Source organism: Labeo rohita, chromosome 3, assembly GCF_022985175.1.
Source record: "Labeo rohita strain BAU-BD-2019 chromosome 3, IGBB_LRoh.1.0, whole genome shotgun sequence".
Lineage (NCBI taxonomy): Eukaryota > Metazoa > Chordata > Actinopteri > Cypriniformes > Cyprinidae > Labeo > Labeo rohita.
The window spans coordinates 2,494,096-2,520,607 of record NC_066871.1 but is presented as its reverse complement, the minus strand read 5'-3'; the positions used below and the strand labels follow the sequence as shown (position 1 = coordinate 2,520,607).

At 36.3% G+C, this 26,512-nt stretch overlaps 1 protein-coding gene across 20 annotated transcripts in view; it reads left to right on the top strand.

Moving 5' to 3' along the window:
• The window catches only part of nfixb (nuclear factor I/Xb), a 184,454-nt gene that overhangs the window by 43,957 nt on the left and 113,985 nt on the right, over nucleotides 1-26,512 (top strand). For 7 of the 20 annotated variants that reach the window (XM_051105473.1, XM_051105481.1, XM_051105480.1 and 4 more), the window contains exons 1-2: nucleotides 16,299-16,558; nucleotides 17,868-18,399. In XM_051105473.1, the coding sequence (XP_050961430.1) occupies nucleotides 16,418-16,558; nucleotides 17,868-18,399 (673 nt within the window). In that variant the 5' untranslated portion in view covers nucleotides 16,299-16,417. The other 13 variants (XM_051105484.1, XM_051105482.1, XM_051105470.1 and 10 more) reach the window with 6 other exon arrangements.

The following is a 26,512-nucleotide window of genomic DNA, read 5'->3' as shown; positions in this document are numbered from 1 at the left end:
AACTACCTACCAATGCTGTAACCATGCAGAACACTTAAGCAACCACCTAGAACATTCTTGAAACTAACTATATTATAATAATTTAATAATATTTTAGCAGCTAGGTCTTACTAGGTATACTTGAAACTTCCAGGTAGGTGTGCTGAGGAAAGTTGGAGGTAAACTCTGCAGGACACCGGCCCCTTAAGGAACAAGTTGGTGAAACTACCTACCAATGCTGTAACAATGCAGAACACTTAAGCAACCACCTAGAACATTTTGAAACTACCTAAGAATGCCATAATAACCACCCAGAACAATTTATCATTCACCTAGCAACCATCTAGAAGATTTTAGCAACTATCTAGCAACGCCATAGTAACCCACCAGAACAACAAACCTTTTAGAACATTTTACAGCCTCATAGAACATTTTAGCAACTACCTAACAATTCCATTGCAATCACCCAAAACACTTTAGCAACCACCTAACAACCTAAAATGACCTAGCAACCACACAGAATACCCTAGCAACTATAAAAGCCCCATAACACTCCGGTATCACACGATAGTGTGACTTTTGCACGAGCACTTTCCCATATTCTTCAGGAAATGTACAGATCTAGTTTGCGTATGCTGCTGTGGTCTCTTATTGTGGTGCTGTAGTATGTTTGGGCGGTGCTCTCTACCCAGCTGCTCTGACAAATACATGTGGAATAGGAGCCATATGTGAAAGCAGAGGAACGAACGCACACGGCTCAGAAAACAGGCCTTTTCCACAGAAACCACAAGCCAGAGATCAAGTGCAGCTATGAGTTCGCATGAAAGTCCTGTTTGAGGAATCTCCATCAACATTTCAAATGTGCAACAGCAACCCTGAGCGAAACCCGATCGGCTCAAACATCCTTCTAGTTCAGCCGTTGAGTGCCGGTTTCCCGCTAATGAGACGCAGCCTGTTAGTGTTCGCTAAAGCGCTGCGTGTTTGGTCGGGTCGTAACACGAGAAGTTTATCCACGTCGTTGTTAGTTGATAGTATTACATTTGGCTTTGATCTGAAAGTATACAAATACATCAAAAGCGTAATACATCAGGGCCACTTTACAAAGTTTTAAAGACCAACATCTTCCTCCTGTAAGATCTGAGTGAAGTAAGAGGCACAAGAGCAGCAACGGCCAAACAAACGAGATGCCTTCGGCCTTCAGATACGTTTGTTGTGAGAATGGCATGTCGCTGGTACAATCCATCCACTGTAAAAACAATGGTGCGGTTGTGCTCTGTAACCCAATTACGCCCCTCTAGAGAGCGAGAGAGAGGGAGACTCTGTTACCAAGTCTTGATCCATGGCTTTATTCATTTCACTCTGTCTGTATTGCCCGCCAAACTTGAGATTATATTTGACTGATTTTTTTCTTTCACAGCAATACTGATTACTTTTTCAAGTTATTTTCACTAACTAATGTGCATTGATTTTCTTTTTGTTTAATCTTTTGAGGTGAACAGTAGATGAAAATGAATGAATACTGTTGCTTCAGTTGCAAATTAAATTTCATTTAATACAGGTCACAACCTTAGAAATGTGGTCAGACTGACTGCGTTTTGCTTATTTTGTTTTATCCGACCTTCCAATGATCTCTGACTCCATGCATCAGATTAGCAGTGTGAGTTCTCACGTTTGCCGGTTCCTTTGTTTTGTTTGCCTCCCACCGCTGTCTGTCGTCAGCTCGCTGCTTTCCTGGAGAGCTGAAGTTGCTGTATCTTTATTAATTCAACAGGAGGAAGTTTCGACAGGAAATGGGGAAAGGGATGTGGGCAGTCATATTTACCGATAGGAAGAGAGTGTTTAAGTCGCTCCACTGAAATCTCTCACTCAAGCCTGACCTCAGCATTTACACTTTTCTCTTTTAGTGTCAGACCATTATAGAGACTGGAAACCATTCTGTATGCATTTCTATTACTTTAGAACGTACAACTACACTACTGCTGAACTTGTAAATGAAAATATAGATAATAGGTAGATAGATTCATGTTTAATAGCTCAGGTGTGTATGTGGTTTCCTGTGTGTGTGTGTTCATTGGCACAAGCCTCTTTTGCCTGCAAAAGGATGAATGCAGAGGAAGCGTCTATTTGGTCTTTATTTAGGACTTTCTCCTTTCGTCTGTCCCTCATTTCTTCTCACACGTATCAGTAGCCTGATTTTTTTCCCATGAATTCCAATTATAATCAAGGTTTGTGGCACCAAAACCAGAATTTAGTTTTCATGCTCATTTTCATCACCATGTTTACCGAACATTAGGGCATGGCTATATAGTAGACTGAAGTCTTTTGTTTCAAAAAAGCAAAGGAAATGGTTTCTATGATATGGTCCCACTAATTTACCCACTTTTATCACCATCCAATCAGTCCTGATGGACAAAACCCCAAGTCCTTTCCTACATTTGTTTGTTATTAAATATCTTATTTCATTTATAAATACGTGACATAATGGAAGTAAAAAGGGTTCCTAAGGCGATTGTAAGCCATTTATAGTTAGTGTTGTTATTGTTAACTAAAACCAAAACTACAGCTATTAAAACTGTTTTCAATAACTTAAAGCTGAAATAAAAAAAAAAATAAATGATGGAAAAACGTAAAAACAACAACAACAAAAAAAAAGTAAAAAAAATTTAGAAATGTTACCTTGTCAGCTAACTAAAATTAAGTAAATTGACATTTTGAGTATTAAAATTACTAAAACTAAAAGAGACATAAATTAAAAGCTAAATTGAAATATTAAAAATAACAGTAACACTGTAAGATTCTGTTTGTTAACATTAGCTAACATGAACTAACAATTAAAAATACTTACATAGCATTTCAGTAAGGTGTCATTTGTTAATACTAGTTAATGTATTAACTGACATGAACAAACAATGAACAACACAGTTATTACACTATTTATAAACCTTTGTTAACGTTAGCTAATAAAAATACTGTCGTTCATTGTTTGTTAGTTCACAGTGCATTAACTAATGTTAACAAACACAACTTGTGATTTTAATAATGCATTAGTAAATGCTGAAATTAACATTAACTTAGATTAATAAATGCAGTAGAATTATTGCTCATTCTTAGTTCATGTTAACTAATGTAGTTAACTAATGAAAGCTTACTGTAACCTTAGTTTGTTCATTTTTAACCCTTACTAATACATGTTAAATTCTGTTAATATTAATTAACTGACCTGATCTAACAATAAACAGGTGTATTTTTATTAATAAGTTTAACAAAGATTTATAAATACTGTAACCAACATATTTGCGCATTTGTTCATTAATGTTAATGTATAAACTAATGTTAGTTATTGAGACCTTATTGTAAATTGTTACCAAAATGACAAAAGAACATGAGAAAAATGACTAAAACTTGGACTAAAATGAAAATATAAAAAAAATAAAAAATATATATATAAATATAAAAAGATATAAAAATATAAAAAGAAAACTGAAAAAATAAAAATAAAAGCTCATTTAAAACATTAATAAATACTACAATAGTACATTAAAAAAAATGTTTTTAGGGCTGCAGAACGATTAATCGTGATTAATCGCATTGAAAATAAATGGTTATGTTTACATACTATATGTGTGTTTACTGTGTATATTTATTATGTATATATAAATACATACATTTATGTATATATTAAAAAAAATTGTATGTATATATATTTATACTTGTATATAAATTACATTATATACTTTTCCTTAATATGTAAATGTATGTGTGTATAAATACATCATAAATATACATTTATGTACACACACACACATAATATGTAAACCTAAATTTTTATTTCGAATGTGATTAATCGACTAATCGTGACTAATCATGATTAATCACTTTGAAAATAAAAGATTAATCACGATGAATCGTTTTGCAGTCCTAGTTTTTTTTTGAGCATCTCATCCAGCCTAGCACAGCTACACTGGCTGAACCAATGGTGCAAGTTTGGGGGTGGGACTATCAGTCTGTCTGACCAATGGCAGAGGAGGGAGTGTTTGGAAAACCTGTTTGGAAGTCATTGCCTTTTTAAATTCTAGAAAGTACGCTTGACATTTCAAATACAAAAACGAGATATTCAAACCAGATTTTCGATAGCTTGTGTTCAGGTTGCGTATTCTTTTTTATTCGGAGCGGCAGGAAGACGTGGCGCCGGCACACAGATACAGAAGGTGTTAAACAGAGACAACACAAGACTGCTTAAAATGACAGACAGAGTGGCACAGACCTAGCAGAAAGGAGACAGTAGGGGTTGTGATTTGGGGATGGCAGTAAAGCATTTGCATAAAGGGCAGGGCAAAGTGCCCGGCGGTGGAAAGCGTTGGCACCACGCCTCGCAGACTGGCAGAGGGGCGACTGAAGAGAGAAAAATAGTAGAGAGAGAAAGAGCGAGGAGGGGAGGGGGATTTAGTCAATAGTGCATCCCTTGTTCTGCGAGAGGAGGGCCCGGTTTGTTGGCAGCGGCGATGGGGAATCTCTTGTTTGTGTGCTAGATTGCCCCTTTATTTCTTTGATTGCGAAGCGTTCAACACTCGGCAACTGTAGTGCCTGTGTGAATCTGCGTGTGTGTGTGCTCGCGGGGGCATCTGTTCCCGTTTTGGGGTCCCGCGTCGTGCGTCTAAACTGTGTCAGGGTGTGCTTTAAGTTTATTTAAAATAAATTCGCTGTGATTCCCCATCCACGCCAATCAATTTATCGACGTATTCAGTCTAATACGTGATGCTAAAGCTATTAAAAACGGGTCTCTGGGTAATCTCCTTCATTCTGGGTTCTTCATGGGCACAGCTTTGGCACGCCGACTAATCCATTTGCATGCAACGTCTCTCTGCCAACCAATCAGAGGGTTTTAATCAAGGCAGAGAGCCGTGCCTTCAGCTCGACTCGCTCACAGCCGGAACGCCGTGGAGCCGGCGCAGCTGGATGATGTCATAGATCCGGCCTTCAAGGTGACGGTCGGCACTGGAAGGCTTTAGGCAGTTTGTGTGCTGGTTGCCATTTCCTGATATTCACGTCACTATTCAAAACCGTGCATGTACTGTTGCATTAAAAAGTCTGGGGTTAATAACCCTTTTTAAATATTTTATTGGATTAAAAATACAGTAAAAGGATGAATATTACTATATTTAAAACAACATTTGTTTAAATAAATTTAAAATAAAATGTTATTTATTCCTGTGATGCAAAATTGAATTTTCAGCATCATTACTTTAGTTTTCAGTGTCACATGATTCTTAAAAAAACATTCTAATATGCTGATTTGCTGCTCAAATAACATTATCAGTCTTGAAAACAGTCATGCTGATTAATATTTGTGTGGAAACAATATTTCTTCAGGATTTTTTGATGAATATAAAGTTGAAAAGAACAGCATTTATTTAAAATAGATAGGTTTACTGTCACTTTTGGTCACTTTAATGTATCCTTGGTAAATAAAAGTATGTTTCTTTGACAAACTTTTGAAAAATGATTTTTTTGACGTGGAAATATTGAGTAAGTCACTCAATCACAAGTTCAATATTTTCATATGTGTTTGTTAAATTTATGTGACACTGGACCACAAAACCAGTATATTTGTAGCAAAAGCCAACAATACATTGTATGGGTCAAAATTAGCAAAATTATTTTTCTTTTATGCCAAAAATCATTAGGATCTTAAGTAAATATCATGTTTTATGAAGATATTTTGTAAGTTTCCTACCGTAAATATATCAAAACTTAATTTTTGATTAGTAATATGCATTGCAAAGAACTTAATTTGGAAAACTTTAAAGGCGATTTTCTCAATATTTTGATTTTTTCGCACCCTCAGATTCCAGATTTTCAGATAGTTGTATCTCAGCCAAATATTGTCCTATCCTAACAAACCATACATCAGTGAATTGCCCATTTTTGAAATGGACCCTTTTTTGAAATTTTCAATTTATACATCATCTGTTTTGTGGTCCACGGTCAAAATATTAGGCTAATTTGATTGTACATTAAACATCCAAAAAAAGCCTTTTAGCACAATGAAAAAAAAGGCAGTAGTAAATTGCACAGTTAATACAAAGAACCAGCAGGTAACACTGAATTAACGTAGAAAGACTGAAAGAGTATTTTCTAGTACAAAGTAATCCAACAATCTTAGTTTACTTCACAGCTTTAAAAATTACATTTTTACAGCGCAAGATATTTTGAAGCAATCCAACAATATTGGTTCCCATTGACTTGAAAAACATACTGGAACATTTCTCAAAATATCTTCCACACATTAAATAACTGTAAAGTGCATAATGACCGAATTCATTTTTTGGCGAACTGTCTCTTTAAATCCACTTCTCAGAAGGAGACGTCTGTGGAGTCCGTCTGGACCTGGTTATCAAAAGCAGAGATATGCAGGACTAATGATGTTTCCAAAGCTTTCCTGTGTTCTCCGTCACGCTCCGTAAGCAGCGCTAAACCTCGGTTTGATTCTCGACGCACATGAAGTCAGTGGTGCGGCGGTCGTGTGCATCGAGCTGTGCAGATAACTCTGCGGTATGTCGAAATCGGACACAAGTTAAGTAGGCTCAAGATTTCTGATAATGCTACAGTCACAATACAACTGGATGATCAAACGATCTCGACCACCAGAGATTTGCTTTCTTTTTTTCAGTCGTGATCTTTAAGTCAGTGTAGTATTTTAGTATTTTCCAATTCATTTATGTGAATAATTTATTGAAAAAATTCATACACTTGTGTATGTTTTAAACTTTTTTGTTTTTGAGTTAGGTAAAATCTGGGACTGGATCAGGATTAATGTTAACATAAATCTGAAGGAAAAATACAAACAATTTAAGTTTTGAATTAATTTATTTTACTTCTAATATCTATGGAATAAGAATTTTAGAGTGTTCCAATCCAAAAACATTTTGTCATTACATTTTCTGCATTTGGCAGATAGTTTTTTCCCCCCAAAGCAATTTACAGTGCATTTGAGCTATATATTTTATTTGCACCTGCATTTCCTGGGAACTGAACCCGTGACCTTGGCGCTGCTAACGCCAGGCGCTGCCAGTTGAGCTGCAGGAACATCATTACCAACTCGGGTATGCAATCCTTCATCCATTATTCCTCGTGAAATCTCTCGCCGCTGGCTTTTTTTGTTGTTTGTTTGTTTTTGCTAAACTACATCCTGTGCTGCAACACCTACTCAAGAAATTGTGCAGTAATGATTTTTATCAGCGAGCCATCATTGTTTAAGTTGAGTTTAGCGCAATTATGTGTTAGCCAAACAGGAAAGGAAAAAGCGTGGGCTCATATGACATCACAGTTTGATAAGAGTTTTACCATAGTATGCTTGGAAAAACAAAATTTTTGTAGATTTAATCTGCCACGTCCTTTTCACCTTTCTTTACAATGTACATTAATTTAAAAAAAGATTTTGTAATTTTTTGGAAAAATTCTCTTGCTCAGCAAGGCTGTTTTTATTTGATCTAAAATACAGTAAAATCAGTAATATTGTGAAATATTATTAGTATTTAAAAGAACTGTTTTCTAGTTAAATATATTTTAAAATGTAATTTATTTCTGTGATGCAAAGCTGAATTTTCAGCATCATTACTCCAGTCTTCAGTGTCACATGATCCTTCAGAAATCATTCTAATATGATGATTTGCTGCTCAATTATTTTTGGTGCTCAATTATTAGTAACGGTTTTTATTATTAATGTTCAGAAGAACAGCATTTATTTGAAAATATAAATCTTTTTTTTAATACTATACATGTATTCACGGTCACTTTTGATCAGTTTAATGCATCCAGCTGACTAACAGTATTTTGCTTTTAAATATTTTTGAATGGCTTAGTTTTGACAAAAATATAAAGCAGCACAAGTGTTTTCAGCATTGATAATAATCAGAAATGTTTTGCTTGAGAAGCAAATCAGCATATTAGAATGATTTCTGAAGGATCATGTGACAATAAAGACTGGTGTAATGATGCTAAAAATTCAGCTCTGGATCGCAGAAATAAATTGTATTTTAAAATACATTCAAATAGAAAACAGCTTTTTAAAATGGCAATAATATTACTGTATTTTAGATCAAATAAACAAGACTTCTTTCAAAACTATTTGTCCAACAGTATATGTAGTCGTTTGAGTTTCGACAGCAGTGCCGCTGGTGCAAATCTGGCGCATAGCGCAGCACACCTTAACCATTTCCTCTTATTAGTCCCAGAGAATGTGTTGACAAATGAGCTGATGAATTTCGGCTTGATATTTTGCAGGCCTTAACCCTACGGTGCGGTTCTTCCCAGAGTGCCGTGCGTTCCGTGCAGCTCTTGAGCTCCAGTCTCTCAAGGCCCTCTGGGATACATGTGCCTTTCCTCTCTCTCGGCTGCCACAAATTGCTTGCAGATTTTTCACACGTAGTAATGTGCTGGTTTGTAAACTGGGGTAATTGCAAACACCACCAAACAGCTTCAGCTATCGTCATGCATCACTGGCTAGCCACGATCTGTACGGGCCTGGGTGCGTCTTCACGCCTCATGCAGTTTATGGTGATGATACGCTAGGATTCGGTAATTCAGAAAGGAAACGTGCTATTAGCAAACGGAGTTGCATTTAAAGAAAGAGACAGGAAGTGTGTGTTTTAGCTCTCTTTGCATGTGTAAGTGGATCTGAGAAACAGTTAAACAGACATCTAAATGACGATGACACATAGGGAAAACTGGGGCTAGTTGTCACGCTTTATTCACACGTTTTTCAATGTAAAATTACTTTTTAATGCCAGTTGTGTTTTTGAAAGAAGTCTTTTATGCTCACCAAAGCTGCATTTATTATTATTCATTTATAGTAAAAACAGTAATATTACAATTTAAATAACCATTTTTTATTGAAATATATTTTAAAATGTAATTTATTCCTGTGATGCAAGGATTTTTGTATGAATAGAAAGTTGGGAACAGCATTTATTTGAAATATAAATCTTTTATTATAAAATTATAAATGTCTTTAAAGTCACTTTTACCTGAATTAATAAAAAAATAAAATTGATAAAAATTAATAAAAAATAATGCAACACACATTAATTAATTAATTTATTTAAAAAACAGTAATATTGTGTTTAAGTTAATGTAGAAAACAATTGAGCTGCTTAATGTCTTTGTGCAAACTGTAATGCTGTAATTTTCTGGATTTTTTTTTTTTTAGAAAAGTTGAGAACAGCATTTATTTGAATTTGGAATGGAATGGAAATTTTTTGTAACATTATAAATGTCTTTAATGTCACTTTTACCCAAATTAATAAAAAATAAAATTGATAAAAATTAATAATAAACACACATTTATTTGTTTATTTAAAAACCAGTAATATTGTGAAAACAATATTATCATTTAAAATAATAATTTTCTATTGAAATATTTTATAAAATGTAATTTATGTCTGTCAAATGCTGTCATTTTTAGGATTTTTTTAATGAATATAAAGTTGAGAACAGCATTTATTTGAAACAGAATTTTTTTGTAATGTTATAAATTTCTTTACTGTCACTTTTCACCAAATTAATATTCAACACAAAAATATTCATTTCTTTAAAAAAAAAAAAAACTAACTAAAAAGATTACTGACCCTAATTGCCCAAGTTAAAAGATACAAATCATGTAACACACTTTTTTTAATTAATTAATTAATTTGTTTGTTTGTTTATTCATTTATTACTTAATTTTGATTAATAATAATAATAATTTTATTTATTTATTTTTAGTTTTCATTTTATTATTATTATTTTTTTTTTAGTAGTTTGCTTATATGAGGTAAGTTGTCACAATGGAAATTAACAGCTATTATAAGGCCTACATCATGTATAGTTTTTTTCCAGGTAAAATGAAAGAGTAAAACAATTATGAAGCACAACATTGTTAACGAAAGCCCAAAAATAAGAAGTCAAAACACAGGAATAGAGAAGTAATGTTTTGGCAAAATGACATTTTATTTAATGAATTTATTAACATTTTGCATGTGTGACAACTCCCCTATTTCACAGCTGCTAGTATAAAACTGCACGTGTTTAGAATCGCATATAAATCTGCAGGTGTGTCTCTGATTGCGCCGACAGCCGCTGATGTCACTCGTCACTGCGAAAGCTGAGTTTTTACCGTGCCTGACTCATCTCAGAATGTCTTTCAGAAATCAAAACAGACCTGCAGCATATCGGCACGAGAGGAGGGGCGAACCTCACCTGTGCCAACACACACACACACACACACACACACCTGCTCTAACCTCACGCTTACACACGTTCACACACGGCCCACGTCTCCGAGGTGTGAGGTTATACATGAGCGTGTGTGTGAGAGTGTGTCCAGTGTCAGACACAATAGATGGCTGTGTGTGTGTGTGTGTGGGTCAGCTGTCTCTTTACCGCCATGGTTTTGTCCACGCTGGCACGCTGGCATGTCTGGACTGGCGTCCTCACGATAGCGTGTGTTAGCACATGATTCTCCACGGCCTCCACCTCCCTCAACGTCTGTCATGTTGGTATTTATCACATTTTTACTCTGTCTCTCACTGTCTCATTCGAGGCCTGCCTCCTTCCCCTTATGAAAAATCATTTTAACAGGCTCTTTGTCTCTTACTTTTTTGTATTGTCAGAGTGTCTTTCTCCTAAAAGAGGGCAGAATCAGCCATCACGGCTGTCTTCATTATGGCGTTTCAGGGTCACGGTGGGTCACACCCGCAGGGAGGGTTACGGACAACGGTTGCACAGCGGGCAACCAACAAACCCCCAAATCCTTCTCATTAAACTTGCATGGGAAAAACAACAAATATATTACAGAACAACAAAAAATGATTAACGTATCTCAATAATTAAATCAGATTTTTTAGTAATCAATAATTCATTAATGTGCTTCAAATTTTATAGCTTTAAAGGTAAAATCTCTTTTTCTCTTCTTTTTCATTTGGTAAAAACATTTTCATGATGTTTCAGCTTTCAGCCTAATTTTATAAATAAATAAATAAAATCTTTTTTAGATCTAAACATATTTCATCTAAGACAAGTTCATTTCCCCCTACTGAAATATAAAGACATTGATGGTTTTGATATTTTTCAAACATTAAAGCTAAATTGGTTTCACACTGACCAAAATATAATAATATTTCACAACAATATATTTGTTTTCACTAGCTGAGTTATTTATATAATAAAACAATATCATGCTTTGATAATATCAAAAAAGAAAAGCCTTGCTATAAATATCAGCAAAGTCTGCTGTGCGAAATCAGTTTGCTGGCACTGAAAAGCGAGGTAAATGCATTATATATTTAAACGGATGTGTTTTATTTGCTTTTCTGTTTTTGTGAATCACAGTCGCATTTTCTCATTCCTCCGGTTTTGCGTATCTCACAAAATGATCTTATTTGTTGCAAGGATATTGATATTACAGGAGATTCTATTAGCCTTCTATCTAACATTTCGTTTAAATCTGTTTCTTGTTAATATAATAAAATCGTATTTAAGCTAGACTAGTCAGTGCAGTTGTTAAGAGTTATTTTTAAAGCGCTGGACTGTAATCGAATTCGTCTTTCGTGCAGGAGCCTATACGGTCTTCTCTCCTTTCCTCTAAATAACCTGATAAATGCGCATGGAATCGACATCATTATATTAAATCAGCGAATAAATAATCGTTGAGAGCGTTTTAACAGAAAACATCCGAAAGGAATCATCAGGAAAAATCATCAATATTCAATTACCACAGACAACCGCGCTTTCTTCTATTTGATTGAATCGCCAGTCGGAGATCTGAGACTCTTTTGTGTGTTTTTGTTTTAGGCTTCCAGTGTTTATGATTTTTTTTTTTTCCTCATGGTTTTTCTTTATTGTCGCGCCAGCTCAGTAAAACTAGGGTAGCCTAATGATCACACTTTGCTTTATAGAACTATAGTGTAGGTAACTTTGCCAAAGTTTTCAGTGTGAAATGCAGGCTGCTATTGTTATAAAGCTCGAATATCTAAACAAAATAGTTTAAGTTTGAAGTTTTTGATTAAGAAAGAAGTTTGAATAATAGGCCTTACAAAAACAAGATTTCCTCCTTTATCTGTCCTACCGCAGCTTGTCATTTTATTAGGCTACCGGTGTGACTTGAATATGTATTTTGAACATTTTATGCCAAGAAAAAAGCATTGGCTATAATAACAAGCCAATAATTTACGCGACGTAGGCTAATTTTTGTAGTACAACCTACATTATTCAAAACTGTGCGTGCTTGGATAATCAAGTAATTTCCTTTGGCCAAACAGATTTTTTCTGAATCGATTGGAAGGTGCTTGGGTGTGTTTTTGTTATTATTAATTGATTTTACCGTCAGTGACAAACTAACACAAATGATTCTCTGGCGCCCGACACCGAACGCTCTTTCCAGCTCGTTCATTTCCATCCGACTGCTGGCACACACTTGAGAGATGATGTCTTCTCTCTTTTAAGCATTAATGTTGTAGGAACAGGCGAAGGGAGAAAAATAACATAGCGATTATTTTTAATTGAGCTGGCAGAAATCTTTGCTCCTCATCATCTGTGGTCAAAATGGCGGACGTGATGCGCAGGTGCAACGCGCTGCTGATGTTACCTGGCTAGTCGATAAAAAACAAGTCGATGAACGTTAAACACAGCTTTGCTAACTGTTAAACATATTTCAGGATTTCCCTGACCTCTTTAAGGAGCTTCGTGAGGGAGTTTATGTGAGAAAGCAGGCCATTTGTGGGGTTTTGATGACAGGACAAACTCAGGACTGATACAGGTTGATAATAAGCGATGTTTTGCTACGTTATGAACATTACAAAAAACTTTATTCATTTCATTAGCTTATACGTTTGTGCTGAAACCTTGTCTTTTTATATGTTTGAAAAATGCTTAAAATAGATGACAGGCCCATGAGTAAAAGGGTTTAACACTTAGTGCGTTTATTAAACGGCAGGAAGAGTGTGTGATTCAGTGCACACGTGTTCAATAAATAGTTAGTTTTATTGATAATAATAATAATAACAACAACGAACAGTTCTTCCGCCAAGTAATATAGTTCATTAGCCTAATAACCGTGGGCTATTTACGGTTGCCAAGCAACCTGGCGTATTAATATAGCCGCAACTGTCAGTTTGAAACGGAATATTTAAACCCGCGTCTTTGTTTTTACAATTTTCACGGTGCTGAAGACTGAAATAGAAATGTTTGTGTGCCCTTTGGTATCTTATAATGTTTTTTGGCAGAAATAACAATCTGGCTTGTGTTAGGGTCGTAGGTAAGGATTTTGGAGGCTGGATATTTGTTTAACGACAATTTCAAGTATAGCTAACAGTTTAATTATTATTCTTAACTAATATTTATTTTAAATGAATGCTGTTTACGTAATTTTAATAGTTTGACTTGCTTGTGATCAATTAAAATATTACTTAGAGTATGTTTTTGATTTATAAAACATGACCCCAGACCACAAAACCAGTCATAAGGGTCAATTTTTTGAAATTGAGATTTATACATCATCTGAAAGCTGAATAAATAAGCTTTCCATTGATGTATTGATGTATGGTTTGTTAGGATAGGAGAATGTTTGGCCGAGATACAAGTATTTGAAAATCTGGAATCTGAGGGTGCAAAATCAAAATATTGAGAAAATCACGTTTAAAGTTGTCCAAATGAAGTTCTTAGCAATGCTAAATCAAATCTAATCAAAAATTAAGTTTCAATATATTTATGGTAGGAAACTTTCAAAATATCTTAATGGAACATCTTTTTTACTTCTTAAATCAATAATTTTGACCCATACAGTGTATTTTTGCCTATTGCTACAAATATACCCGTGCTACGCAAGGTCCAGGGTCACATTTTTAAGTAATACTTATTTTTTAAATTAATACTATTTGCATAATTTTAATCATTTAATTTAGTTTTAATCAATACAACTATTACTTTGAAAAGTACTGATAAGTTTTTGCTTTGTAAAACGCTTTATTCTCTGTCGCCGCCGTTCTATAGAATAAGTGATTGTGCTTCAGGCAAGTGAATTTTCAAATGCACATGTTGATCAGAAGCTAATTATCTCATACTCGCACTGGTAGCACTAGAGGAAGCCATTAAGGGCTGTGTTTCAAACAGAGAAGGGATTGTTTGAAATAAAGGTGCTGCTTTTATTGAAACAAATGCATTCATAAACAAATTCTGCTCTCCTCTGGTTGTGTGCTTCAATTAGCATCTTATTAGAGACCTCAAGCAGGTGTTGGTTTTGACACGTAGGCTCCGATTTGAAAGAGGAAGCACTAATGAAGAGTTTTACTGCGACGGGAGAGCGTTATCACCATACATCCGTCCAATGATGTTTTCTTGGTCTCTCATTTAAGAGATATTTGCATATGTTTGCTAATCCAGCATTTCAAATCAATTTCCCTTTTTTTTTGTGGGAAGAACAGCATCCAAGCAGTCATTCACTGATTTTTTTTTTTTTTTTTTTTTTTTTTAATTTAGAGAAAACGTCAACAAGAATTGATCAACAGCTCTGTCTACGTCTCGTTTCGTCTCGTGGTTTCAGATCCGAATATCTCTAGGAATCTCTGCTCTAGTTTATGCTGTAAGCAGCTGTTGTTTTATATTCTTTTTGATCGCAAGATTAAAGTATTCCCAAAACTCAGATAGATGATTATGATTGCATGTAAAAAATAAAAGCCAGCAGTTACACTCCCAGTCAAAGCAGTCAAGAAAATCATGACATTTGAAAAGCATTTCAGAGCGTTCATTGGCAAATTTCTGATGCGTATTAAAATTTGCGCAATTAAAATGACAAAACAGAGCTTGAAGTGATTTTATACACTCATTAGTGCTTGAGCCATTTTTTAATTTCTAAAAATGGCTTATGCTTGACTTTGGAGCTGACACAACTTGTTATAATTGATTTTTTGTTTTTGCAGGAACGTCGTTCCGAACAACTTTTCAAAGTTTTGTGAGCAGGTCCTTCGGCCTGCTGCATTCAGCCCGCTCTCCTCTTTTTCTCAGACAAACACAGCATATGTTTGTTTTAAATTAGAGATGCACACGGGGAGCGAGGGGTGCACGGTCGCTTTCCTCTTTGTCTCGGCCTTTAAATCCACGAGCAGCTGCCGGCTGCAGGGTCTGCTGGGAGTTTCGGAGCGAGCCGTGCGCTTTCTCCCATCGCCCTGTGCCAAGGTGGCATTACGCAAGCCGCGGCGACCGCGACCCAGACTTAAGAGCACGGTTGCCATGACTAGCTTGATGGGATGCTGAACTTTGCCTCGGTGGTGGATCGGAACTTGTCAAAGTGGCAAATTGTGCACCACCGGACTGGACTGCGTGCTCTCGCTTGCTCTCTCCCTCTCTTTCTCTCTCGTTCTGCCACCAGCCCCCCTCCTCTTTTTCCCCTCCCTTTCAGCTCTTCAAGCTAACGTATTGGCTGAGCTACAGGCATCTTGTTGCCAAATAGGTGGGCCCTACTCGTGTTGGCAAAGACTCAGGCAATGGTTAAGGAAAGAACGCGGAGAGGACGAGAGAGAGTGAGCGAGCGAGCGATCGAGAGAGAGAGAGAGTTGGAGAGAAAAGGAGTAAAAAAAGCAGCAGCACTTGGGTTTGCCAGCGGTCCTGCGAGCTCGTCCAACATTGATTCGGTTCTCTTTTTTTTTTCCTGCCCGTATTCTGTGCTTTGCATTAGCCAGCTCCCCCCCCACCGGCCCCCCTTCGTCGCAGGAGTGTGCATGCATGTGCGCGCGTGTGCCTGCGTTATGTGTGTGCCGCGCTCTCTGAGTTTTCTGCCGGATCCAAAGATCTAAGAAAACACTCATTGCGCTTTGCCAAGGATTTTTTTTTTTTCGGCATTGTTTAGATTTTTTTTTTTTTTTTTTTGTAATTATTTGGAAAGCGAAAGCATTTATTTTGAGCGCTGTTTCTTTTCTGTTTGTTTTTGCTTTTTTTTTCTTGCACACACACCTTTATTGTATTTCACTTTTAATTTTTTTTTTTTTCCCCCAGCAATTATTTTTTTTTAAAAAAACAATTTTACCTGGAACCGCAAAGCACAGCAAAAGAAAATTCCTGATCTTGAAATTAACTTCTTTCCGCCGGCAATTGGAGCGTCTCCAGACTTCTTTCCTTTTTACCCAAGTTTTTTTTTTTTTTGGTCGCCAATTCTTCGTCTTTGCCAAGCCAGCAGTTGTTGTTTCGGCGTGAGTGGCAAAGAACTGGTGCGGGTGGATTTTTTTTTTTTCCCATCCTGAACGGCGTGCCAAATTTATGATGAGAGTGCAAAATGGTAACTACCAGCCTTTCTCTCTCTTTCTGCTCCTGTCTGCAGCGTGTGCTTTTCACCGTGCTATCTGCCTTCTCGATTGTTGAAATGTGAACATGCCTGGATTTCTGCACGACAGCAGCCCGCAGAGAGGATTTGATGGCAGGTCTTGAAGGGACGCAGTTTAACCGCGGTCTTGTTGTGGCGAGAGTTGGCGGAGAGGGTCTGGGGCACGGTGGCCCTGGCACTGGGGCACCGTGGCGCGGTTTAGGCTTTGTCACTGAGCGTTGTGTGGTGAAGGTATTATTGGAGAGCTGAATGAGTCTTCCGTTGCCGTGGGGATCGCCAAGCTTTTCTTGGCCTGACTTGAGCTAAAGAAGCTGCTTTCTGTGAATTGCAGAATCCCGGAATTCCTGCACAGCCGCTGCGATGTTTAAACTGTCTGAAAAAGAGCCTCGTTTAGCTTTCAGTTTGCATTTACTTTCATTTACAAAGTCTTTGCATTTAGCTAGAGTAATTGCGTCTGCACTTAAAGGGATTTTGCATTATGCATGCTTCTATTGTGATAAATATTTCAGTTGAAAATAATAATTGATCACATGCTCATATTTGCTTTCAATTTACATTCTATTCAGTCTTCATTTATGTATTTTATTCATTTATTTTTATGCTTGGTCAGCATTGAAAGAAATGTCAATATTGGATATTAAAAGCAGAAATTGGCATTAAAATTCATAACAATCAAATGGGTTTAATTGAATGTAAATAGAATGATGTAAGTCAATATTATTTCAGTTGAAAATAACTCGTTTTTTTTCCAAGTTGGACCAAATTGATTTCTACACTGTCTAAAAATCTAAAAACAATTTTCTTAATCTGTGTTTTTAGTTGTTTTCCAGTAAAAATATCCTTAAAACAAGATAAATGTACTTGAGGAACAAAATTGTTAAAACACACTGAATTAAGTTTGTTTTTTCTTACATTTACCTCATTGGCAAATATTTTAATTCTTTGAAACCCGATCTATGCTTAAAACTTAAAATATGTTCAAATGGACCTAATCCAGCATGCATTCTCTTTTATTTATGCTATTTTAAAAAGTTTTAATGCAAAATCAAGATCAAATTGTTATTTGTGAGCCTGGACCACAAAACCAGACATAAGTGTTTATTTGAAATTCTGAAACAAACAGTATTTGGCCGAGATACAACTATTTGAAAATCTGGAACCTGAGGGTGGAAAAAAATCAAAATGTTGAGAAAATCGCCTTTAAATTTGTCCACATGAAGTTGTTGTAAATGCATACTGCTAATTAAAAATTACGTTTTGATATACATATACGTATTCACTGTAGGAAATGTACAAAATATCTTCATGGAACATGATCTTTACTTAATATCCTAATGATTTTTGGCATAACAGAAAAATCTGCAATTTTGACCCATACCGTGTATTTTTGGCTATTGCCACAAATATACCCGTTCTACTTAAGATTGGTTTTGTGGTCCAGGGTTGTATTTGCAGATGAGCAAATGTGATTGCATGCAATGCATCCTTTTCCAAAGTTCCACAAAAGTCTCTAAAATGAGCTTTTTTTTCAATCCAACAGGATGAATTTCATCCCTTCATCGAGGCTTTGCTGCCACACGTCCGCGCCTTCTCCTACACCTGGTTCAACCTCCAGGCCCGCAAGCGCAAGTACTTCAAGAAGCACGAGAAGCGCATGACGAAGGACGAGGAGCGCGCCGTCAAAGACGAACTCCTGGGCGAGAAGCCCGAGATCAAGCAGAAGTGGGCGTCCCGTCTGCTCGCCAAGCTCCGTAAAGACATCCGCCCGGAGTTCCGCGAGGACTTCGTGCTCACCATCACGGGGAAGAAGCCGCCGTGCTGCGTGCTGTCCAACCCCGACCAGAAGGGCAAGATCCGCCGCATCGACTGCCTGCGGCAAGCGGACAAGGTCTGGCGCCTGGACCTGGTGATGGTTATCCTGTTCAAGGGAAGCCCACTGGAGAGCACGGACGGGGAGAGGCTGGTCAAGTCGCCGCAGTGTTCCAACCACGGCCTCTGCGTGCAGCCGCACCACATCGGAGTGTCCGTGAAAGAACTGGACCTGTATCTGGCCTACTTCGTCCACACGCCAGGTGAGTCACGCACGCACTGCTGCGTAACCCGGTTCAGGAAACACGGTCCAATTCAGTTCCGGGCTGCATTCCAGAAATGCACTTGAATGCAAATATATGCAAATGCAGGCTTTGTTGTGTATTTCTTTGTGAGTGTTGTGATTATTTGTGTGGTTTCGATGAAACTTGAAGGTGTGTGTGTGTGAAGTTGTGGTATTTTGCTTGACTTTTTGTGTGTGTGTGAACTGGTTTGCAGGTTATGTATGCTGTAGCGTGTGTGTAGCATAATTCAACCATGCCTTTGATAGTTGTGCGTACGTCTGTGTGTAAATGTCAGGTTGTGTATTGTGGCGGTGACAGCTGGCCTTCTCCCAGCTGGTGTGGTGTGAAGGCCAACGACACACACACACATGCACATACACACTGGTTAGTTACACTACTGCCTTTAAATACACACACCAATAATAAGAACAATTGCATTCTCATAGACAGAGCATTTACTTTTGATTTACACTCTTAATTTATGTATTTTATGAAACTATTTGTTTTTGTTTAAAATAAATTAAAATAAATGTCAAAATTAGATATTAAAGTTAAAACATTCACATTAAAATTCTTAGCAATTAAATGACTTTCATGGAACTCAATGGTAAATACAGACTTAAATAGAATGTAAGTCTATAAAATGTGCAACATTTTTGTTTTTTTGGCATTTTTCTAAATAAATATAATAAGTAAATATAATCTAAAATATATTTATGTATAAAACATTTTTATTAATTAAGATAAGAATTGCTAGCATTTTATATTTAAACACTTAATGTCTTCTGCAATCTATTACAACAATAGTTTGTTCGTTTACTGTTTTTATTTATTTTAAATATTTAATTATTTTATTTAATACATTATTATTATTTATTAACAACAATAAACAAACAGACAAACAAATAAATGACAGATATTATTTCTAAACATATAAAGTAATGCTTTCTGCAACTACTAGAGCCCTAAGTTTGTTTAATTTATTATTATTATTATTGGCGTTGTTGTTGTTTATTAACAACAATAAATAAAAATAAATAAATAAATAAATAAAAAATAAATAATGATGGATATTATTTCTAAACATGTTAAGTAATGCTTTCTGCAGCAGTAAGTTTGTTCATTTTAATGTTTTCTTACCTTATTTAAAATATTTAATAATTATTATTATTATTTATTAACAACAATAAATACATAAATTAATTAATGGATAGATAGAATTTCTAAACACGTAAAGAGACATTTTTGCAGCTACTACAGCAGTAAGTTCATTTAATATGCGTTTCTTACTTTATTTAAAATTATGAAATTATTTTATTTAATTATTATTAACAATAATAATAATGAATAAATTAGATATTATTTATAAATCCTTAGAGTAACGCTTTCTGCACCTACTACAACAGTGATAGTTTGTTCATTTAATAGTGTTTTATTTAAAATATATTAAATTATTTTTTATTTATTTTTATGTATTTTGTTGGTGATGTTAGGATTGGTGGCTGTGGTTTTGCTGCAGTTGCAAGCTTTTATTTGTCAGATGTACGGTATGTTGGTCGCTGTACTGGCGTCAGTTTTTGAGAAAACACAGAAAGAGACGCTCACAAACAGCAGAATATTATATTTGCAGCTATTTACCGGCAGCTCAGTTATTTAGCTATTATCTGTGCACTCAGAATATGTGAACAGGCAACATTTGACGGCGGTTTTCGCCTTTGTTGTGACACAGAGCCATAATTCTGTTTGTTGGCAGGGGCTCCGAAAGAGATTTTGTTGCCCATGCCGAGTTTCCCTTTCGCTCCGTGTGGAACTCAGCGTCAGTTAGCCGGTTCACCGTGCCGTTCTTTTCCTGTTTAACGGTATGCCAGGACTCAGATTATCTCCTGCTGACCCGGCCGAATCTCCTGTCCTAATCCGGACGCTATTAAAGCGGCCCGATGGCTCATTGTTCCGGCCACATCCGCTTTACCATATTGAGGGAATATTACTGCAACGTTTTAAACACTGACAGACCCTGTTTTTTACGCAGTCTGTATTTTGCAAAGATTATTCTCAAAGCAAACATTTGCATTTATTTTTCGACTGCAATTTTAAACGGCGAGCGCCTGCCAAAAACCAGGCCTGGTTTAGATCACTCCTGCTTTTGCTGTCTCTGAAAATCAGCGTTTACATTTCGGCTCCAGCGTTCGAACAACTACACGTTCTGTGATATTTGCACGCTGTGGACCAGGAGGCACGACTCGTGTATAATTTACACTCCAGGTCCGGTTGTTTAGTGGTTTATTGACAAGATGCGTGTCGTATCGCCCCTCGGGAGCGATTAATGACGTTAAACTCCGCCGGTTAAATACCCAGGAGCACGATGCCGTAATTACGCTCGGTCTTCTCGCCGTACGTCGGCTGTATTAATGATGATGATTAATGGGAGTTTTTCACGAGCATCTCGGATCGGCCGTCTTGCGCCGCTCCAGAAAAAAAAAAAAGTTGTTATTTTTCTTCTCTGTTTGTCAGAATGATGGATGTTTTCTCCCGGGTTAGTCATCTCTGGAGCTCGCCACGTCATACGGCTTCCATTATCGCGCAGTCATGATAAAAACATGTGCCTGCTCTCATCTCTAATCGAGCTGTGTCCAGCTCAGACAGCCGATAAAACGCCGGCCGCAATGCCAAGTTCTGTAGTCAGGCGACGGCTATCCAGCTCTGTGTTGTAAAGGAGAGAGAGAGGGATAGACGCTGAAAGGAGGGGAACTAATGGTGGCCTTTTCCTTTCAGAAAAGGAAATGGATGTATATAGTTGGACGACAATAGACTCTTAAAGTGCGGTCAAGCGTTAAATCACTTGTTTCACAGCGAATCATCTATTCAGGATCGCTTCCACAGCTTTCAAAGGTGTTAGAGATATCACAGAGGTGTTGTGATTTCTAGCGGGAGTTTAAAAATAAAGACGGATTTTGTGCTGTGGGTGTTTGATGACGGTGGGAGCTGCAAACGTTACATTTATAGTTAATATTCTCTGGATGTTTTAAGCTGAGCGTTTGAGTCCCTTCACAAGTGACAAAAGCAATAAGTTTGCTTGCCGTCAGGCCTTGGGCAGCAACGTTCCTTCTTGGCTGGTAATCGAGGTGTTGTGGGCCGCTAACAGATTCCCGCTGCTCCAGGCTTTGAGGCCCGTGACCAGACCGACAGCAGACAGTCACCCGCACTGACCGCTGACATGCCACTCTGGTCACCTTCACATTTGATTTGATTTGGAGCTGGATGTACTTCGACTCTCTTTCAGCAATGTGAAGGTGTTGCTTGGATCACACTCAGGAAGCTGGTTTTCCTGTGTTTATTGTGTTTGTGTGAGAGAGTTTGTTTAATTACAGGTGCTGGAAAAATATAGTAGTACATTTGGGTTTAGCATTTGGCTGTTTTTAAAATGACATGAGAAGATTTTTAAACCTGTGTGTTATAGCTCATTTGTTTGGAAATGAGAGTATCTGCTTCAATGATAACAGGAAAAATGTAATTTTTTATTTTAAATATTAAAAAAAAAAAAAAAAAATGTGTATATATTTTTTTCAATGAATATATCCATAATTTCATAAAATCAAATTTTAACTAAATACATAATACAAAATAAATTAAGTTTTATAGTTATTTTAATACAATCTTTCAATTTAACATCACATTTTAGATGCTTTATTTTTTATTTTGAATGCATTTTAATATAGAAGTGTTTAAATTACATAATTTTAAACATTATTTTTTCAGTAACTATTTTTATATATGTGACCCTGGACCACAAAACCAGTCATAAGGGTCAATTTTATGAAATCATTTGTAGGATGAATAAATAAGTTTTCCATTGATGTATGGTTTGTTAGGATAGGACAATATTTGGCCGAGTTACCACTATTTGAAAATCTGTAATCTGAGGGTGCAAAAAAATCTAAATATTGAGAAAATCACCTTTAAAGTTGTCCAAATTAAGTTCTTAGCAATGCATATTACTAATTAAAAATGAAGAAAGTTTTGATATATTTAGAGTAGGAAATATACAAAATATCTGCATGGAACATGGATCTTTACTTAATATCCAAAATCAATAATTTTGACCCATACAATGTATTGTTGGTTATTGCTACAAATATATCTGTGCTACTTATGACTGGTTTTGTTGTCCAGGATCACATATAATATAGTAATGTTTTGCTTTAATATGTATAGGTGAAATCTACAAATAATAATTTTCCTAAAGATATTTACAATAATTCACTTAGCAGTTATGATATGTGAAAAACACACACTGCATGAGAAGTGTGTGTTTGAAAAGCTTTCTATTTGAGCTGTTTTACCTCTAATATTCAAAAAGTCATGTAGCACAATCTCGTCACCAGGAAAAAAAGTCTAAAACAGCAGAATAGATGAGAAGGAAACGACGAAGATGAAATGGAAAAACAGGAGAAATGTTGAAGGAGGAGAAGGATTGACTTTGGCTTGGTTCTGCTTTTCTTTACGGCCGTTCGTTTGGATGGAAAATAAATCTGAAAATAAAACCTACAGAGGTAAAACCGAAATGCCCCATATGCCGGAACCATAAACATGTGTGACCCTGGACCACAAAACCAATCATAAGGGTACATTTTTTGAAATTGGGATTTATGCATTATTAGAAAGATAAATAATGAAAATGAATTAATGGTCTTAATGAAAATGAAATGTAAAAAATCTCTTCATGGAGCATGATCTTTACTTCATATCTTATCCTTTTTACTTCATGTGATAATTTTGATCCATACAATGTATTGTTGGCTGTTGTTTCAAATACACCCGTGCTACTTAAGACTGGTTTTGTGGTCCAGGGTCACATATAACTAAACAGAAATAATGCTAACCAGTTTAAAGAGATTATATCAGCAATACCCACACCAAATGAATCCTCCTTCTCCTCCTGATCAACTATTAATTATTAGTAATGTTATTATTTGCATTGTTGCATTTGTTAAAACACAGAATGGAACAGCAGTGTAAAATGCCAAAATGAAAACAAAAGCCGGTCTGCGAAGGGAACTTCGACTGGTGTGTGTGTTTGGCACTGGCGCACGGATCTCGGCTTTTCAAATCACGCCACACGCTCTGCCAACATCCCTCTCTCTTTCCCAGCCTCTCCTTCCATTTAACCCGCTTTTTCAGGCCCTATCCTCTGCTTTCCTCCGAACACGTCCTCCCTCTCTCGCCATCTTAACACCTCCGTCACGGCGCCGACGGGAAAACAAGCCTTTACATCTCTCGCAATTCCGTATAGAAATATACACTCGTTTTGTGTTGCAGGACGACGCTTTTTTTTTTTTTTTGAGCAATTTTCTTTTTTAATGATTCAGAAATTGGCCGCAGCGAACGATCCCATACGCTGGGAAAGCCGCGTTCCAAATCAAAATGGAGAGTTTGGCAGCGCTGACTTTGGCTGCCGGGCTTCTGTCTGGGATGTTAGACGTGAAAAAATACAGCTTCGATAGATCATCCAGCTAATCGTGTTTAAGTACATATATTTTTACACGAAATCACCCCTTAGGCGTCTGACCCCAATGGTCAAACTGTCGCCAGCGGAATTAAAGTTCGAAAATTATGCTTTTTAACTTCTAAAGTGTGTCAGGAGAACCAGCTGAAGGCAGCATTAGCGCATGACACTTTTGACAACCGGGTTTTACCTGATGAGAGTCACAGAGTTTGACATAAGCCCTCAGAGGGATGTGTGTTTTTGTGTGTCCGCGCCGTGACGTTATTTTCATATGGGTGTGTACGGCGCTATGAGTGACACGCCGGACAGGCTAATAGCGGCAGTCAGACTGAGCGAATAATGATTGGAAAATGAGGGCTATTATTGAACTAGAGTAAACAGCACAGGACTCTGGTGAAAAGACCTCATTCACCACAGCGCTGGAGTGCAGCGGCTTTCTTCTCCTCAGGGGTCCTCCTGCCGCTCTCAGAATCCGCCTTTTGTTCGCCACAGAGACGGGCCGAAAGAGAGAGAGGGGATGAAGCCCGCGCCGGTCTAACGAGACCTCCGTTTTGTCGTGGCCATGGGGCCGTTTCATCACTGCAACAGTAGACACACACTGACAACAAAAAGTACTTTTTAGTACTGTTTGTTTTTTTTTTAACACCTTTGTAATGCACTACATTTATGAGCTGCTGGGTTGCACAAAATTACCATGGTACACTACGTACAGTGGTGGTATTACCATGGTAGTTTTTGGACTGCTTTTATGCAATTGCTTTTTTTACATACAGAAAAGTTTTTTTTTTTTTTTTACAGAAACAGCTGCTGATTTGTATTTACCATCATATGCTTTGGGTGAAATATAAACAAACCCAGTGATTGGGTTAAATGTTTAACCCAGGTTTCTGGGTAGTTTTATTTAACTCAACTATTGTTTAAAAATTACTTTATGGCTGGCTTAAAGTGAACCCAAAGTAGGTTGTGAATTACTAGAGGCATCAACTGTAGTCAAAAGGTGAACATTTATTAATAAGCAATTTTAAAAATGTTTACTATTTAATTATTATATATTTAACTTATTAATGAATGTTCAATCATTTAACGTATTAATAAATGTTCATTTCCAACCTATTTTAAGTTCATTTTAAGCAAGAAATATAGTAATTTTTAAGCAATAGTTCAGTTAAATATACATTAAACATTTAACCCAACCACTAGGTTAAAACAACTAAATCACTGCGTTTGTCCATATTTCACCCATATTTAACTTTTTAGAGTATAACAAAAATACTATGGAACTACAGTGTTTTTTTGACATGATACATTGGTGATATTAGTAAATACTTGAATTTCTGCTTAATTAATAATACAAAAATTGGTAGTAACAGGTTTTTTACATATTTACAGACACTTTTACCAATATGACACAACATAGTACCATTATAATACAGAGAATTTTGGTTGACACTTTACAATAAGGTTCCATAAATGTATTAACCAGCATGAACAAACAATGAACAATGCGTTTAATACAGTATTTATTAATCTTTTTTAATGTTAGTTAATGAAAATACAGTTGTTCATTGTTAGTTTAATTCACAGTGCATTAATGTTAACAAGCACGACTTGTGATTTTAATAATGCATTAGTAAATGCTAGTTAAGTATTAGTTTGTTAACTAAAGTAGTTAACTAATGTTAACTAATAAACCTTATTGTAAAGTGTTACCAAATAAAGTAATATACTATGGAACTACCATAGTATTTTTTTAAGAAGGTACCAAGGTTGAGATATATTTAACATGCTAGTTTGTTTTCCCTTCCGAAAAATTATATTAATAAATAATACTAATAAATTACCACATTTTTGACATGGTACCATGGTGATATAGTAAATATTTGACCTGCTAGTTCATTTTCCCTTACAAAAAGTGTTTTATAATAAGAGAAAAATTACATGGTAATTTTGGAAAACATTTATTCATTTAACACTTTTATCCAACTGTCTCTGCTTGGTAGCTTTGTAATACAGTAGATTTATTAGCTTTCTTACTGAAAAGTACCATAGTACAGTGCTATAGTACAGTGATGTGATCAGATTACCGTGGTACTTCTGTTCTTTTACAGAGAGAATTACACTTCTGAAAGGTAACGCAAATCAGTAGCAATACATACATACACACACACACACATGATCGCATTTCCATCAAATATTTCAAGTTTTACAGTATAGTTTTTATTGTGGTAAACAAATTTGTGGTTGTTTCAGAAATTTCTCAGACAATGCTTTAGGGCTTTTTGGTGCTATATGTGAATGCTAATGTATGGATGTTTGCTTGGAGCAGCGCGTCTGTGTGGAAGCTTGTGCTTTTGTGTGTGTGTGTGTAAATGCACGTGAGCGAGAGAAAAAATGCATCAGGGCAGCTCAGGGACGCGGAGTGTAAACTAGGTGCTAATGCCTCCTTTTGCCTGTTTTGTCAGTGCAAACGTTCTAATTAATGGGAATGGAATAAATAAATTAAGCGGCTACGTCTCTCCACAGCTGAGCAGCGCGAGAGAGTGAAAGAGAGAGAGCGGCTGTGAATTTCTCTTCCTGTTCCACTTATCA